At 45.8% G+C, this 15,227-nt stretch overlaps 2 protein-coding genes across 3 annotated transcripts in view; one reads left to right on the top strand and one right to left on the bottom strand.

Annotated features, from left to right (window-relative positions):
- Positions 1-9,851, bottom strand: part of LOC129194771 (RAS guanyl-releasing protein 2-like) — a 26,088-nt gene extending 16,237 nt beyond the window's left edge. The window contains exons 1-5 of one of the 2 annotated variants that reach the window (XM_054800150.1): positions 9,357-9,851; positions 1,110-1,226; positions 922-1,024; positions 364-420; positions 139-270 (exon numbers count right to left, since the gene is read on the bottom strand). In XM_054800150.1, the coding sequence (XP_054656125.1) occupies positions 139-270; positions 364-420; positions 922-1,024; positions 1,110-1,179 (362 nt within the window). In that variant the 5' untranslated portion in view covers positions 1,180-1,226; positions 9,357-9,851. The remainder of the gene's footprint in view (positions 1-138; positions 271-363; positions 421-921; positions 1,025-1,109; positions 1,227-9,356) is intronic. The other variant, XM_054800149.1, reaches the window with a different exon arrangement.
- alpk1 (alpha-kinase 1) lies at positions 9,785-15,227 on the top strand. Its single transcript, XM_054800143.1, has 14 exons — positions 9,785-9,944; positions 10,160-10,266; positions 10,386-10,540; positions 10,614-10,812; positions 10,879-10,938; positions 11,004-11,090; positions 11,165-11,241; positions 11,335-11,430; positions 11,507-11,611; positions 11,701-13,156; positions 13,226-13,373; positions 13,453-13,615; positions 13,732-13,918; positions 14,000-15,227. The coding sequence occupies exons 1-14, from the start codon at positions 9,877-9,879 to the stop codon at positions 14,182-14,184; spliced, it is 3,093 nt and encodes a 1,030-aa protein (XP_054656118.1). The 5' UTR covers positions 9,785-9,876; the 3' UTR covers positions 14,185-15,227.

Raw genomic sequence — 15,227 nt, 5'->3', positions numbered from 1 at the left:
TATGACCCCCAAAAGGGCAGCTGCGGTCACACCAAAATTACTTTTACGAGCCAAAAGAAGCATGAAAGCTTCTAGGCCTGTTTTATTGCAGAACACAAGCAATAAAACAAAACAGATCGCGAACTTTTAGTGGCTTACACGCTCTCAATGTCAATGAGCTGACTCTGGCGCTCGTTGCCCTCCGTGCTCAGGAGGTCTTTAAAGTCTTTTATCTGCTCGGCCAGCTCCGGGTTCAGATTGAACTCTGCAGGAAACTCAGAGATCCAATACCTGTCAGGCATGAAACGAGAGAGAGACAGCAGAAAAGCAGCTCAGCCAGAGTGTGACTTCTGCAAAGACTCATGTGAAATGGCTGTTTATTACTTGACAAGGTGGCATATTCTGGTTCGATGCTCCGCTGAGCAGCCCTCTTCTTGAGATCTGAGACCAGAGTAAAGGATCAACCTTGCCAGGAGGTGTTGGACGCCAAAATACACTTCAATCAGCCCACATTTTGAGAAAATGAGCTGCAAATCTCACATCAAAAATATGCAACATAAAATTGCAAGAATCACTTGAATACTGAATACAGCAAAACATGTTCTGGACCACAGATCACCCCATACTCTGTACTGCTCACTGGTCCTACCATCCATGTATCTGAATGATTGTGTGGATTATTACAAAAGCACACCTCACTCACTAACTGTCCTGCAAAAAAGGGCAATTGAAACATTTAATTTAAAACGTAAGCGCTCCTTTACCCTACTGCTTTTTGGACGTGTTTATTTGTGAATATGTGAACATGTGATGGACTTCATGAACCTGGATTTTAATAGCCAACGTGCTCTGTGAGACCCCTCTTCTGCACCAGACCTGCTCTAAGCTTTAGGAGGCTGGCTTATTAACAACACTGCACATCATTCTTTTATCTAAGGATACTTGAGCACCAGCTTGGCAGCCATGTCCGTGGAAGGAATGTACCACGGGTGCATCATGAGGAACATGCGGACTGTCGAAGGGTGCATCAAAGTGCCGCTCTCGTCTGCAAACAACAGCACAGGCAATGAGATATTTTCTAGCATTTTAGTATTCACAACACACACCAGGAAATGTGTATAACAACAAACCAAAGGCTTGGATGCAGCCCTCCAACAGCTCGTCCACCGTGGCTGACTGCTCTCCCATTAGGGGCTCCATAACGAGGTCCTCGGTTGTTTTCTCTGTGTCTTGCTCAGTGTCTTGCACTAGACACAAAAAAATGACTGCAAATGACTCACTTCTGTCAACGGTCTGTGTCGTGTGCTCAGTGTCAGACTAGTCGACTTCACTGCGGCTCATTAGAACAAATGACCTCAATGACAGGAAACCACTGTCATTATCTTGTTGGTCCGATGCAGCTTGTGGCAAAAAACACAAATAATCGCATATTTTATCAGCAAACATGTGCACAATGCTGCTCCTATTTGACGGTTGTGTTGGGGAAATATGTGCAGTACGTTAGTCCAAGAGGAGGGAACCATGGCAACAACAACTTGGAGAATCAATATGTAAAATAAACATTTCTGTTGATGGAAAAACAACGACACACCCGAGACTCTGCATGTGTTTTGTGGGTGTGAAGTGCGTGTGTGTGTTGTGGCACAATGAAGCCTTCCACTATGCTGTCTCTGCTGCAGAGTGGTGGGCGGACACGCTCAATTACAGGCTTCACGAGTTTCCTCGGCCACACACAAACGCTCATGCACACTCCTGCGGACAAATGCGGAATCTGAGGAAAAAGAAAGAGCTGCTCCAGAGTTACAGGTGCAGGAGGGTAGAGTCCGTAATATAAAGACACAACCTACATGAATGTACCCCAGACAGGCGATTATTGAACTTAATTTCTACCGTTCCCGCCACCAAAATGGACGCTGCTATGTAAAAGTCAAGCTTGGGATGGGATAATGTTTGTATTTATCCATTTTTGATCAATCACGTGTATTTGGATTGTTCCAAAAGCAAAGCAATGTGGTTTCACTACTTGCTAACAACCAGCAGAGGGCACAATTTAATTAGGCCCAACTTGTTTGCTGCCTAAACGTGCTGGATATGAAATCCAAACAGGAAGTATTAGTCTTCCGGAGCCGTCCTTCCTTGTAAAGTGGTCATGGACGTGTTTCATAACAGCACATGACGACACATTACACGTTTACACTTGTCGGACAAGGAGAAGGAAGAAGCAGATCTTATTTAATCCTACCCTTCACGTTTTGGATGGGTAGCACACCTTTAAAGCTGATTATCATCAGAACAGAACCTGCTGCTCACACCTGGGGAATATAAATTGCTGCACAAAGTGTGCTCAATTTGTATTTTTAACAGTGCAGCTGTGCATCGGAGTTAAGCTTGTTTCAGTTCTGCCTCCATGTGAGAACAATGTGTCCTAAAAAGTGAGTACACACATCCTGCTGGCCATGTCTGCAATGCAATGCTGAAGCAAAAAAAGGTGCACACAGACAGGCAAGGCTGGTGAGTCCTGGGTGGCACTGCGGCACAGGCGGCACCCGGCTTAATGAAGCCGACGATGCCGATACTGTCTCGCCATCCACAATCAAAGGCGCCATTCATCATGTTTCCAGCAGGACGTAAATCATTTGAGGATGCTGTTTCATTTCAAACAAACTCCTTTTCTTCCTCACATATTTCCCTGCAGTCTCTTTGCCAGGCTGTTTATGGCCGCCGGGTTGCACACACCAGGAGAGCTTTTTGTGTCACGCCTGGTTGCTTGGTGATGGCAAGTCAAGCCCTTCGATCAGGCAGATTAGAGAGAGGCGGGATGGGGAGCAAAGGGACGCTGACAGCGCCGTCCTGGCTGTGCTGCTGAAAATGTCACTTCACCTCTGGTTTGCAGCCGACTTTTCTATCTTCTTCCCTAATGAGACAAGCTAGTCCTAGTTAGGAAAACAAACAACTTACCAGCCGCATGCAATGATTTTCTTATCTCAAGAATGAAGCTAATGAATGACGGCGAGACGCTGACACTGATGAGTGTCATATCGATATCTCAATAATGGGCTCATTTCCATGCAAGTAAATACCTTGAGCTCCTGCTCATGGGTGCAGCCATTGATTGACTTCAACTATAAGCCAGCCTGCCCCTGACGTTGACATACGTTGTGCCCAGGTAGATGAAAAAAGAAGACACCAAGAAGACAGTGCTTGGATGAGTTTGGTGTAGAAAAACTTCATTCAAGCCCGTCAAGAACATTTGAGATGAACTCCAAAGGAGACAGTGAGCATGTAGTTGTATTTTTAAAAAACAAACAAATGGACAGTCGGAAGAAGCACAGCTGTTGCATGATGGGGTAGATAGCGCTCTCCCCTGAGGCTGGTGAAGGAGGGGCTGCAGGGTGGTTGCTGGCAGGCTCTATTTAAAGACGTAGGGGGAACTGATGGTAGGAAGAGGGAGCCTTTTCTGTTCTGTGCACACACGAGGGGGTGGTTGCTTGGCTTTGGGGGGTGCCTGCTGTGAATTGGATTAGGAGGCATGGAGGGTGAGGTAGATAACGGAAGAGACCGTAAGACAGCAGGGGGAGGATGTGCTCCAGCTCATTTGGTTGGGAGAAGATGGAAACATGATAACACCAGTAGCTGCTTATATCGTCATATGCATGGAAGAGAAGTATCGTAATCATACCCTGGCAGAAGTAAGAGTCCAGTAGGAGTCAATATGTGTCACTCAAGCTCCAGTCTACACTAACGTACCACATATGGCTAATTAAAAGTCCCCTGTTATGTAAAAGTGACTTTTTTAAAGCGGTGTGCCTCCAAAGTCTGTTTATGAGCACCAAATGTGACAAAATTCCATCATCTCTTTCGCTTGTTTGCTCCACTTTGGAGAGAAGAGGCACTCAAACCCTCGCTTTTGAACTTTTCATGACGCCACGAAGGAAAAACCTCCCTCCTCATGGACATGATACCGCCTCTGACCTGTCCCTTGCTGGATGAGGCCGACCCGTGCATGCGCCCAGCACTTTGCAATTAAAAAAAAAAACAGGCTTCGCTAAGCATCTTAAAATAAAACTCTCTACTCTTTGATCATTTTGTTTTACTCCACTGAGTATAGGCTAACCTAAAAAGACGTTCCTGTTAAAATGTGACTGTAATGGTATAGCTAGTGTTGCTAACATTACGTTGTTGTTTGTGATATACGTACGGCATCCATTAGGTGGGACAAGTGCAGAGTTACCGTGTACGTGGAAAAAGTTCTTAAGACCACACAGTCTGTTGGAGACACAGCAGATTAGCGTTAAAGCTACAGACACACAAAAAAGTGTGTTCCCAGTTGGGCAGGGGTGTCCAAGGTGTGGCCCACGGCACAGTCTAAAAATATAATTTAACAAATAAAAATTAAAAAATAAAAAATAAAAATTACAAAATCAGCAGCACTTTTACTCAAAAAAAGTCAAAACATTAAGAGAAAAAAGTTCCAATCTAACGAGAAGAAGTCGTAATTTTACGAGAATAACGTAATATTAAGAGGAAAAATGACGTCATTTTAGTCGCATAAAGTTGAAGTATTAAAGAAGAAAAAGTTATTGTATTTTTTTTAACTCGTATCAGAAACAAACAAAACAAAATTTGTAAAAAAGTTGTATTTTTAGCGAAACGGTTATAATATAACGGAGAAAAAGTCATGATATTACAGGAAGAAAATTTACCAAAAGAAAGTTGAAATAGTTGGATCTTTTTTTGTTGTTGTTAAAAACAACAACAGCAGCAGCAATGGAATCAACTGCTGTGATTTTTACCAGAATAAAGTAAAAAAAATTTAAAGAAAAAAGTCGTATTCTAACGAGAAAATTGGGAAAAAATGGGAATAAAGTTATAATATTACAAGAAGAACATTTAAGAAGACTATTTGCAAAAAAAAAGCTGATATATTTGAAAAAAACAATAATAATGTGCAATACGGTGCTAATAATAGGCTTTTTCACCTACAGTATAACACAAAGCTGGCGTGCACTTCAACACCAGCATTAAGGTTAGATTTTGGACAGCACACTTCCAGTACACTACTGTGGCACCTCTGACGCTTATTTAAAGTCTGTGGAAACGTAACATACTATCGGACCTTTAAGGGTGACACAGGTAAAGGTTCCAAAACTCTAACCAAGATATTGCACCACTTCATGTGCAACTGTGGACTTTTCTACTTGTGTCGAGCACACAGCAACGCTGTAAAGTGTGGAACAATGTGCCATTACAACGGATCATTATGTCGGGCTCTGACCTGCTTTGTTTTCAGGGGGGGCTTCCTGCTCAAAGTTCTAGCTAACAAACACAGGAAAGGTGTGACTCCGTGTGTGTGTATAGTCACATATTGAGTATGGATGCAATGTAAGTGCTCGAGGTCTTACTTCCTCTTCTCAATCACACAACTTCCTTTCTGAAAGCCTGCCTGTTGCTGGGAGTTGTGTAAAATACCGCATACTAAACTTACACAATAGCAGTTTTATTGGGTTTTTTTTCGCTAAGTTCAGAGCGCGCCTCGGTCAGAGTTCATCTTTTTTTTTTCATAGCTGAGCAGGCGATGCTGAAGTCAGAAAAGTCGTTTCCTGTTGTTGCTGGTGGCATCCACAGATTCCACGTACTGTACTAACATGAGCGGAAATGTCAGTCTTTGCCTTTTTTTTTTTTTTTTAAGAGACGTTCAGAGTTATGGAACCAGGATGAATTTGTAAACGGGCTCGTGGCTACTTTGCTTGTCTCTGTCCATACGTTTTTCCGTCTTTGTCCAAGTGACATTGGCAAGTATGGTTTTTACTGTGGCTGAGATGCTTTTGTGAGCACAGCTAACGTAGCTACGTAAAGGTGCGTTCACACTCGTCACGTTGAACTCAGCTAAACGCTCTGCTAGTACAGTTCCTTTGGTCACCTGTGAACGCAATCAGTCCAACCATGGAGTGCACCAAACAAGCGGACTGAGCGATGGATCTGGTGTGGTTTGGTTTACTTGGCTCAAATGTGACCGCTACGCAGACCGAAGACACAGACCAGTGTTGCAATGGCAGCATTTAGAAATGACAAATATGTAAGAGAAAATGTGTTGGAAGTGCTGTCTCTCTGCTCGTCTCTCTTCCTGTGTGTGTGTGTGTGTGTCTGACAATAACGGGAATAAGTATCGAAGCTTTTTGTGAACTCTGAGCTTGTAAATATAGCAGAATAAGGAAATAATCTACACATTCAACCCAGCATACAGTATCACATCACATGTCACCAAAGCCAACCAATCAAGTCCTTCCTCTACGCATGTTCTTCAGTGCCGTGCTTCATTTCCTCCCTGCATGCCGAAGCTCAGGGCTACATCAGACAATAGTCACTGTGAGCTGACGTATTCCTCCTTTAGAAACTGAACAAACCACAAGCAATGAGAGCTTTTCTTTTCCTTGTAAAAAAGTCACGTTGCGCACTCTTGGCACTCGATAGCCGCTCGTTTCCCAATCACGCTTCACCTCTGTGAGAGTAACATCTGTAGCAGAGCAATGTCACTCCACTGAGGCCTCAGCTAATCACGGCAATCACCGCCTGAGTGGTCAGGGATGCTACCAGCATTGTGTCTTTTCCTTCCATTCGGCAATCAGGCACGTCCCACTTGGCTGTGACTAAATTCCAGCTTGATTTATGACTTTCCAGCTATCTTGTTCTGGCCATGGTAAAGGTGAGGAGGCGGGGTGCATTAATGAAGCAATTCCAAGGTCTGTGCCCTTTCCGGGGGGGGGGGGGCGGGACAAGAGGGACAGATCCCGGGAGGTCAGGGGATGAGCGTTGCCTCTGGAGACAAAACGGATAGTGTAGTTTTTCCGCCTCCTCCTCTAATATTTGCAGACATCAAGCAGCAGCCCTTCAACAGCGGAGGCCAATTAGGGCAGAGTTAAGCGCAACACAGGCGCAGGTGGAGTTGGAAGAGGTGAGCTGGAGGCAGTGCTACAGAACAAGAATGGCTTGAAGTCATTGCACTGCGGCAGATGAGGATGAAGGGGGAAAAAAGAGGGGTGGAAATTGCGGTGGCTATTTTAAATCACCTGATTTCACCAGTGGTGCTTGAATTTGCGAAAAACCTTTCTATTTAAAGCATCTTCCCATGTCGAGCACCGTTTCAGCCGAGCTGAGATCACGGCTGTGACAAGCTTGATGAAATGGATTTTACATTGATTTATTAATCTTTGCTGGCAGGTTTAGCAGCGCGCACACACTGTAAGATGATGGCTGCCCTCATTTGCATTCTGTACACAAACACACACACACACACACACACACTGAGCTGGCCCGGCAAGCAAAACAGTAAATAAAAAGCAGGAACTTTTCATGCCTTCCAAACAGCTGCTAAAACTTGCATTTAAGGCGGACTGCAGCAGATTATAGCGTCCAAATCCTGCCGCTCTGGCTCCAAGAAACATAAGTTGGAGCAAGTAAAGATGTTGCAGAGGCCTGACACTCAAAGATGCCTCTTAATCTCTCCGGGGGCGTAGTAAAGAGGAGGGCAAAATCACCGTGAAACACCACCAAGTCAAGACAGCTGCAGGTTGTCCAACAGAGTGAGTGGCTTGTGGTTCAGTTCCCTGGTCCACATCAAATATTAAAAAAAAAAAAAAAAGACACTTGGTACTCACTTTGGCGCAGTTCCCTTTGCATTCACGCTGGTATTTTTGTCATGGGCCCAACGGCTGTGCACTAAAGACTTGTAAGGACCAAAATGCCGTCTGCTGGGTTAAATTCGTAGATTACTTTTATATCCTACAATTAAATTTCCCAAACAGCTTCTAAAATATACTTCTGAAGAGTTGTCCCCCACAGTGGGAGAGAGCAGAGCACTTCCAGTGCGAGGAGAAGAGAGGAGAAATGCCCTATTGCCATGAATGCATCATTACAAACTCCGCCCCGTAACCTAAAAGTGAAACAAAACTTGAAACCGACCGTAAGGTGAGTACCTGACATAGTTGTCATTTCGGCAGTCATTTTAACACCCGTCCGTGTACATTTACATCAGGGGTCTCAAACTCGCGGCCCGCGGGCCATTTGCGGCCCACCAAATCGTATCTTGCGGCCCCGCGACTGGGCATCAAAGAGTAGTGTAACTGCAGCCCGCAACATCCGGGCAAGCTCAGTGTTACTTCCATACTTCCAGAGGCAAGTAAACACCAACACTGAACTAACAGTAGTGTTATCACATGGATGTATTGTGAATTGTATCGTATCGTGAGCTACCCCGAGATTCCCAGCCCTACTCCCAATACTTGATGCGGCCCAGCCTCACCCAGTCTGTACTTCCACTGGCCCCCAGTCAAATTGAGTTTGAGACCTCTGGTTTACATCAAGTGTCAAACTCGTGGACCGCTACATCATTTAACGTGGAGCGCGGAATTGGTCAGAATTAAGTTGGCCTGAGTCGTAGACCTCATTAATCAACATGCTTGCTATGATCGCCGCAATGAAGTCCTTCAGTCGGTTTCAATGCAATAAAAGATATGTAGGCTACTTACTTATCTATTTGTCACTGCTAATGTGACATTTTCCCCAAATCTGACCATACTAAATGCTATTTTTGAGCCTGGGTAATTGGGGCATGCTACATTTATTAACCAACTATGTCGGCAAAAAAGACAAGAAGGTTTTTGATACTTCCAATATGAAGAATCATACAAGTGTTGGAAATATCTGGATACACAATAAATGTAGAAGGACGCCGGGAGTGGGGGTGGGTTATGTTGTTTGGCTCGTGACTTGAAGTCGACTTTGAGTTTTGGCCCCTTGTGCAATTGCGTTTGACACTCCTGGTTTACATGAACAGAACCGCACCAGAGTTCACGGTCTCGGTCCGCTTGTTTGGTGCACATCAGGGTTCGGATGATTGCACTTGACTAACCGAACCACACCGCAAATGCTCAAGTTCCTTTCCCCGAACCAAAGCGTGAATGCAACCTCATTTGCCTCACTTTAACACATTTCCGAAACTGACATATGCAAGTCCCTTATACACACCCAGACGCTCCTTAAAAGTCTATTTTGGGAGCAGGCATTCCTCCATCCTCTCCTGGGGATGCAGCACACAGGTCCATCCATTCAATAGCTCTTTTTGTGTTTCTGCTTTCTTTATGTGCAGACCCGAAGGGGGTCATGTAACAGTTGTTGTGACGCCATGCGTAATGTATCCATGCATTCATTCTGCTAGCTATGCACAACTAGCAGGTTGGACGACAGAGCAAGCCTGGCTGCTTCACACGTCACCTCAGCAGTGTTTGGCATCAACGTGGCTCCAAGAGTTACATTAAACCGCAGTCGGCACACTTAAATGTGGGTTATAATCCATTCAAATCAAATTGTGCACGTCTTACCTTCACAAGTGGACGGCTCCCATACCTTGCACGTGTAGGATGCAACACGGACACCAACTGTGGAGTGAGCAGGGACGTTAAAGTCGTGGCATCGTCCAAAAAGAAAAGCTCCAACACACCACAGTCTTGCAGTAAAATGTGCTCTGAACTTATTTCGAACTCTTTAAAATTGCCTATCCGGGTATTTGTTTTTTTTAATGCATGTTTACAGTCCGTGAAAAGAAGGAGCAACTTATCCAGATGATGCGTGTTGGAAGATGCAGTCATCTGCATGCCAGCTCCTCTCCTCCAGCTGTGCAGCCCACAGTCCCGCCTGTCTGTGTCGTCACGGCGACGCGCCACGGCACTGCGCGTTTTTGCAGCACGTTGTGGCCCCAAATATTTTAATGCGTCATCGCCATTATTTACTTCAAATGAATTGTGTGCTCGTGAGCTCACCGACGCCTGCCACTTGATAGCAAAAGTTCCAACTTTTTGCTGTGCCGAGAACGCCCCTAGAGAGGAGAAATGCCCTATTGCCATGAATGCATCATTACAAACTCCGCCCCGTAACCTAAAAGTGAAACAAAACTTGAAACCGACCGTAAGGTGAGTAAAATAAAAAGTCTATACAACTAAAATCACCAAAAGTTTGATGTATTCCGGAATAAATCATAGTCATGCATTAAAGCATGCATTACACTGGTCACTGGTCAAAGATCATCTATTTGACATGTGTTCTCGACTGCAAAGATCCTCTATAGCTATTGTCGTATTATTGCTATGTTATTACTATCGATATTGTTTATTTATCTGTGCACCAGAATGGCCGGCCCGGAAGTGGGGGTGTTGTTGGAAGACTGCCTCAGGTCAGTAACAGCAGAAGCTTCCATAGAGGACACTGACAGGCAGAAGTACTGCAGCTTAAGAGGTGAGACACAGGATGGCGCTATTGCACCAGAGCTGTGTAACATGAAGACGCTTGACGATTTGATGTTTTAATGGGGCAAACGTCAACTTGATTAGTATTTTTTATGCTCAATTGTGCAGACTCCTTGTGTGCCGAGTTGGCCTCTCTCCTGCAGGAGGCCATGGAGATGAGGTGGCCCTTTGTGCCTGAGAAGTGGCAGTACAAGCAGTCCATCTGCACCGACGACAAGACCAACCTGAGTGACCTCATCAGCCAGCACCTACCCCAGCTGCTGGTGCAACACTGTTCAAGTCTTCTCTGGTGTCAAAATTGTTGTGATGTTACTTTTTCGTTTGCTGTGTTGCCAGAATGTCCTCAAGGCCTCCATCGTGGCCCAGGAGGCACACGCGGCACTCGCAGTGATTTTTCTGGTAGACCGTTTCCTCTACTGGACCGACGAGTCCAGCCGATTGTTGGAGGTCGCCAAGCTGCTTCACAAACGCTACCCGGTCGCCCCCGTGGCCCCTCAGCTGGTCATACGGAGGGCACGGGTCTACCTCAACTCAGGTAGTTGAGACTGTGTTGGATTTGTTGGATGTTTGAGTGCCAGAATCACCAGCTCTCCTTTTACAGGCAAACTACAGAAGGCTGAATACATATTGAGCCATCTTATCATCAGCAGTGGAGCCACAGGTGAACAGCTGTTGACACCTCACAGTATAGCATGCCATGAACATTTTTTTTTTATTTTTCAACAGGGTACTGGGTGTATGGCTCTGAAAGCGACCGTGCTCTGGTACAGGCTGTCAGCCTGCAAGTGCGCGGGATGGTTTTGCAAAAGCTCGGTCCGTTTTTTGCTCCCTCGCCATCCAAACAAATATGATGTTGTTTTAACTGGTGGAATGTAAAATGCTTGCAGGCCTGTGGCTGGAGGCCGCCCTGCTCGTCTGGGCATCTCTGGTCGGTTACTACGCTCTGCCTCAGCCAGATAAGAAGGTCACAGTGGTCCACTTTACGAGTTTTAGAAGCCAGTGCGGTCAAATTTGCACACTCGTATGAAAAACGTCTTGACTTGTGCCAACCTCACAGGGCATCGGGACCTCTCTCGGCATCCTGGCTAACATTCTGGTGTCCATGAATGATGAGGACTTCAGTGCTTTCAAGGCCAACCCAGATATTGACTTAGTGAGTCAAACTGATGGGTTCTAACAGTAACATTTGCGCTGTGTCGTTTGACTTTATGTATTCATTTTATGGGCAGTCTTTGCTTGGCGATGCAAGCCATCGTCTCCTGTCAGCAGCCAAGGCAGCCAAAATGGCGGTGGTATACAGCCAGTACACGTCGCTCTATGTGCTGACCAATGCGGTATGTTTTTTTGCCTTAGCGTGTGCATATGTATAGTAACTAATGATGTGTGTATTAGTCATTAAAATCGTGCTACGTCCTTCTCGCAGACAGCGCAAGGGACCTGCTTGCTGTCGTACAGTTTCTCAGTGGCGTGTCCCCCCACACTGAGGAAGCCCTTCCTCCTGCAGGCCAAAAAAGCATTTGAGATTGGCCTCCTCACCAAAGCAGATGGCGAGGTGGTCACCAGCAAGCAGGAGCTCCACACTTTCATCAAGGCTGCTTATTCGCTCGTCGTCACTCACAAATGGCTCAGCGGGTCTTCGGAGGCCGTGAAGCATGCCACGCAAGCCTGCCAAGAAGCTTTGGCCCATTTTTACCGCTACTGCCATCCACACACTCAGGAAAGAGGCGGCTCCTGCGTGGAAATCATGCGGCTGATCGCGCAAGTCAAGCTGGAGTTGCAAGTGGAGCCTTTCGTCAATTCTGATGACCGTTCTTTTATCCCCGATAGCTACAGAAACATTAGTGACACGTTGGTTGGTTTCACTATGGAAGTCTTCTCCAAGCTGTTGCAGAGATTTCAAAAGTATCACGCGTCATTGTGCGGGACCACCGAAGCAAAGTGTAAGGCCGGGAAGGAGGAAGAGGATGGAGCAAGGATGTGCATGACTGCACTGGGGACAACAGTGGATGCATTCAACACTGAATGCATGACAGACGCCTGCAAGCCTTCAAAAGAAGATGCTCCTCGACCGCCTGACAGTGGAAGTGTAGATGGCCTTAGCTCTTCGTGGCAGAAGCTCTCCTTGAAAAGTTCCCGGTTTCCACGGCTCGGTAGTAGCGGTGGCTACTCAGGAAGAAGTGCCGCTGGACCTGAAAATGTTGGCTCTGCTACGTTCCTGAAATCGGAAAGACCAGACACTTCCTTATGCTCAAGTCGTGGTTCTGACAAGTTTGAAGTAATAGAAGCTGAAATACCGACAGTCGACTCTGATGTCGCAGACGACGATCGTGGGCCAGAAGATGGAGCGCCGCAGTCCTTATCGCAGTTGATACTAAGATCAAGCTCTCTGAGCAACAGTTTTGGTTCCAAGTCATCAGGGGAAAACATCTCAGCAGGCTCAAGATCCAGGACTGCAGGGACCCGCCAAAGCAGCAAATCATCGGAGACCAGCGGAAGCTTCTTTCTCATGAGAACACAAGATTCAGAGACCAGTGATCCGGAGTGTGACCCTACTTCTGAATGGGAATTTCTGGGTATTCCCAAACGTGTAGACACCCCTAATGTAGCAATTCCAGAAGAGTGTAGCAGTACTGAATTCTCCACACAAGACTCCCATGGCGTACCGGAGGAGGTCACGGTTGATCTTGAAAGCTTGAACCCTTGGTGCCACAGCTGCCTGAAGCATAACGCCTTTGCTTGTGTTGCTCCAGAGGGGAAGTATTCTTTGTCTCAGGAGGACTACAAGAGCCTCCTGGCTGGGGTTTGTCATGAATGTCTGCTGAAGAGACTGCAGAGCAACAAGAGGAAGTTCCAACTGGACCGATACAGCACAGCCCACAGTAAGTCCACACTTTCTCAGTCATTGTACATTCCTTTGACAGAAACTACCTCTACATTGTCTCTACCAGGTGCTCTTCATTTGAAGTTCTCCAAGGCCACAGGACTGTGGACGGCGAGGGAGACCTGTGCATACATCGGTCAGTTAATGAACTTGCACGGCACTCACAGAAGCGCCATCTGGGTCCAGTTCTTGCACCAGGAGGAGAGGCTGAGCAGGTATCCAGAAAGCAAGACATGACTCAAAGCATTACGCAAACCTGAGGATGAGGGCTTCCGACTTTGTGCCAATCCGCAGTTACGTCGGGAAGGACTACCGTAAGCCGACGCAGATTCAGTTTCACCTGAGAGACGTGGAGAGACAGATGACGGCCCAGTATTACGTCACAGAATTCAACAAGAGACTCTATGACAAGGAGGTCATGGCCCAGATGTTCTTCCTGCCATCAGAGGTGCTATTGGTGAGGCCAGGTCATACCAAGGACACACACATGCATTGAGGTTTAATGCCATTTGGCAACAGTATTTGTGTTTGTTTTGACACTGAACAATCATGCTGTTCTGTGCTGGTGAACAGATTCTAGAAGGAGATGAAATAGCGGGCTGCATCACAGTGGAGCCCTACATGCTCGGCCAGTTTGTCAAACTCACCAACAACAAGGAAAAGAAGAACAACAAGCTCCCGGCAACGGAATACGGCCTCGCTTTTGGACATTTCACCTACCTTCACTCCAACTGCCAGGAAGTTGTGGTGGACTTGCAAGGTCTGAAAGTCGGAAGTGTGCGATGAAGGTCTTTCTACCTGAAGATGAGATTCATTTGAGTTGAATTTTATCTCCTCACAGGGTGGGTGACAGCCAGCGGCAAAGGACTGACGTATCTCACTGACCCACAGATTCACTCCACCAGGACCTCCCGAGGCCCCAACTTCGTTCACAGCGGTATCACTTCCTTCCTGCGGGACCAACACGGACCAGAATGCAACAGTGTGTGCCAGCTGCTCAATCTGAAGCCGGTGCCTAAACAGTGATACAGCCATGTGTGCATTAAATAATAGAAATGTAATTACCGTAAATGCTCCAACTGACACCTCTCTTCAAGACTCTCCTGTCATTGCCGGGTGAGTCGTCTCCAAAACTGCAGAGGTTATTTGGCAATAACAGCTGTGGTTGCAGGAAACCTCCTTATGTATTTTTTTAGTAACTCCACAAGAGTGAAGTAGCTGCATTTATTTATCGAAGCACCTTTATCTACCTCTGCAAGCGCTTTAAAATGTTACTACTCCTCTGTTGGTGTGAAAATCTTGTTACACTTGCCGTACCGGTACTTTTAGGGTTTACAATGAACTCATCAGGGCTACGAAAGCTGGCTGAGCAGTTTGCTCCTTTCCGCTGTTACAACATTGCTTCTATTGCTGCTGTGTTGCACAATATACTTACTAACAGATGAACACGTGGTAACTTTCTCAGGGAAAAATTCACTTATTTATAATGAGTGTTCAAAACTGTGAAATAACCACCTCTCTGGTTTTTACCAGCTTCCAATGAACATCCAGTTGTCTTTGCGGCTTAGGTAAATCAATAACCACTGATTAATTTGTCTTGATAATAATGGGAATAACAGATGATTGGGATTTTTATGATATATTTGTTATATTTTTTATTTTTATATTTGATTGCAGTTGACAGCTGTACCAGTGCTGGATATGAGTGGCTTGTAGTCTGACCGGTTTGACAGTGCATAAATCACCTGACACATGGACCAAAAGCCACCTTGAATGTAACTTCGTTCTGTGACTGACAAAATATGGCGTCATATACGTAGTCAGTGAATGACACACAAACACACTAGTCGTCAGGTGATTTCTTTATCTTATTGTGCCAAGCGTCACGCTGATCATGTGATTTCATTTGTTTTCGTAACTAATAAAATAGAAGTGTGACCAAGATCTGCCGTGTTGTGCTTCACCGGGCAAACTGTTACAATGTGGATTTTGAATAATTATAATTAAATGTGTTAAGTTCTCTATTAACAGAAATGCAGGACAGGTGTCCATATCATATGACTGTGACG

This window comes from Dunckerocampus dactyliophorus, chromosome 15, assembly GCF_027744805.1.
Source record: "Dunckerocampus dactyliophorus isolate RoL2022-P2 chromosome 15, RoL_Ddac_1.1, whole genome shotgun sequence".
Lineage (NCBI taxonomy): Eukaryota > Metazoa > Chordata > Actinopteri > Syngnathiformes > Syngnathidae > Dunckerocampus > Dunckerocampus dactyliophorus.
Note: the sequence above shows the minus strand (reverse complement) of the source record. Positions and strands in the feature narration are given on the sequence as shown.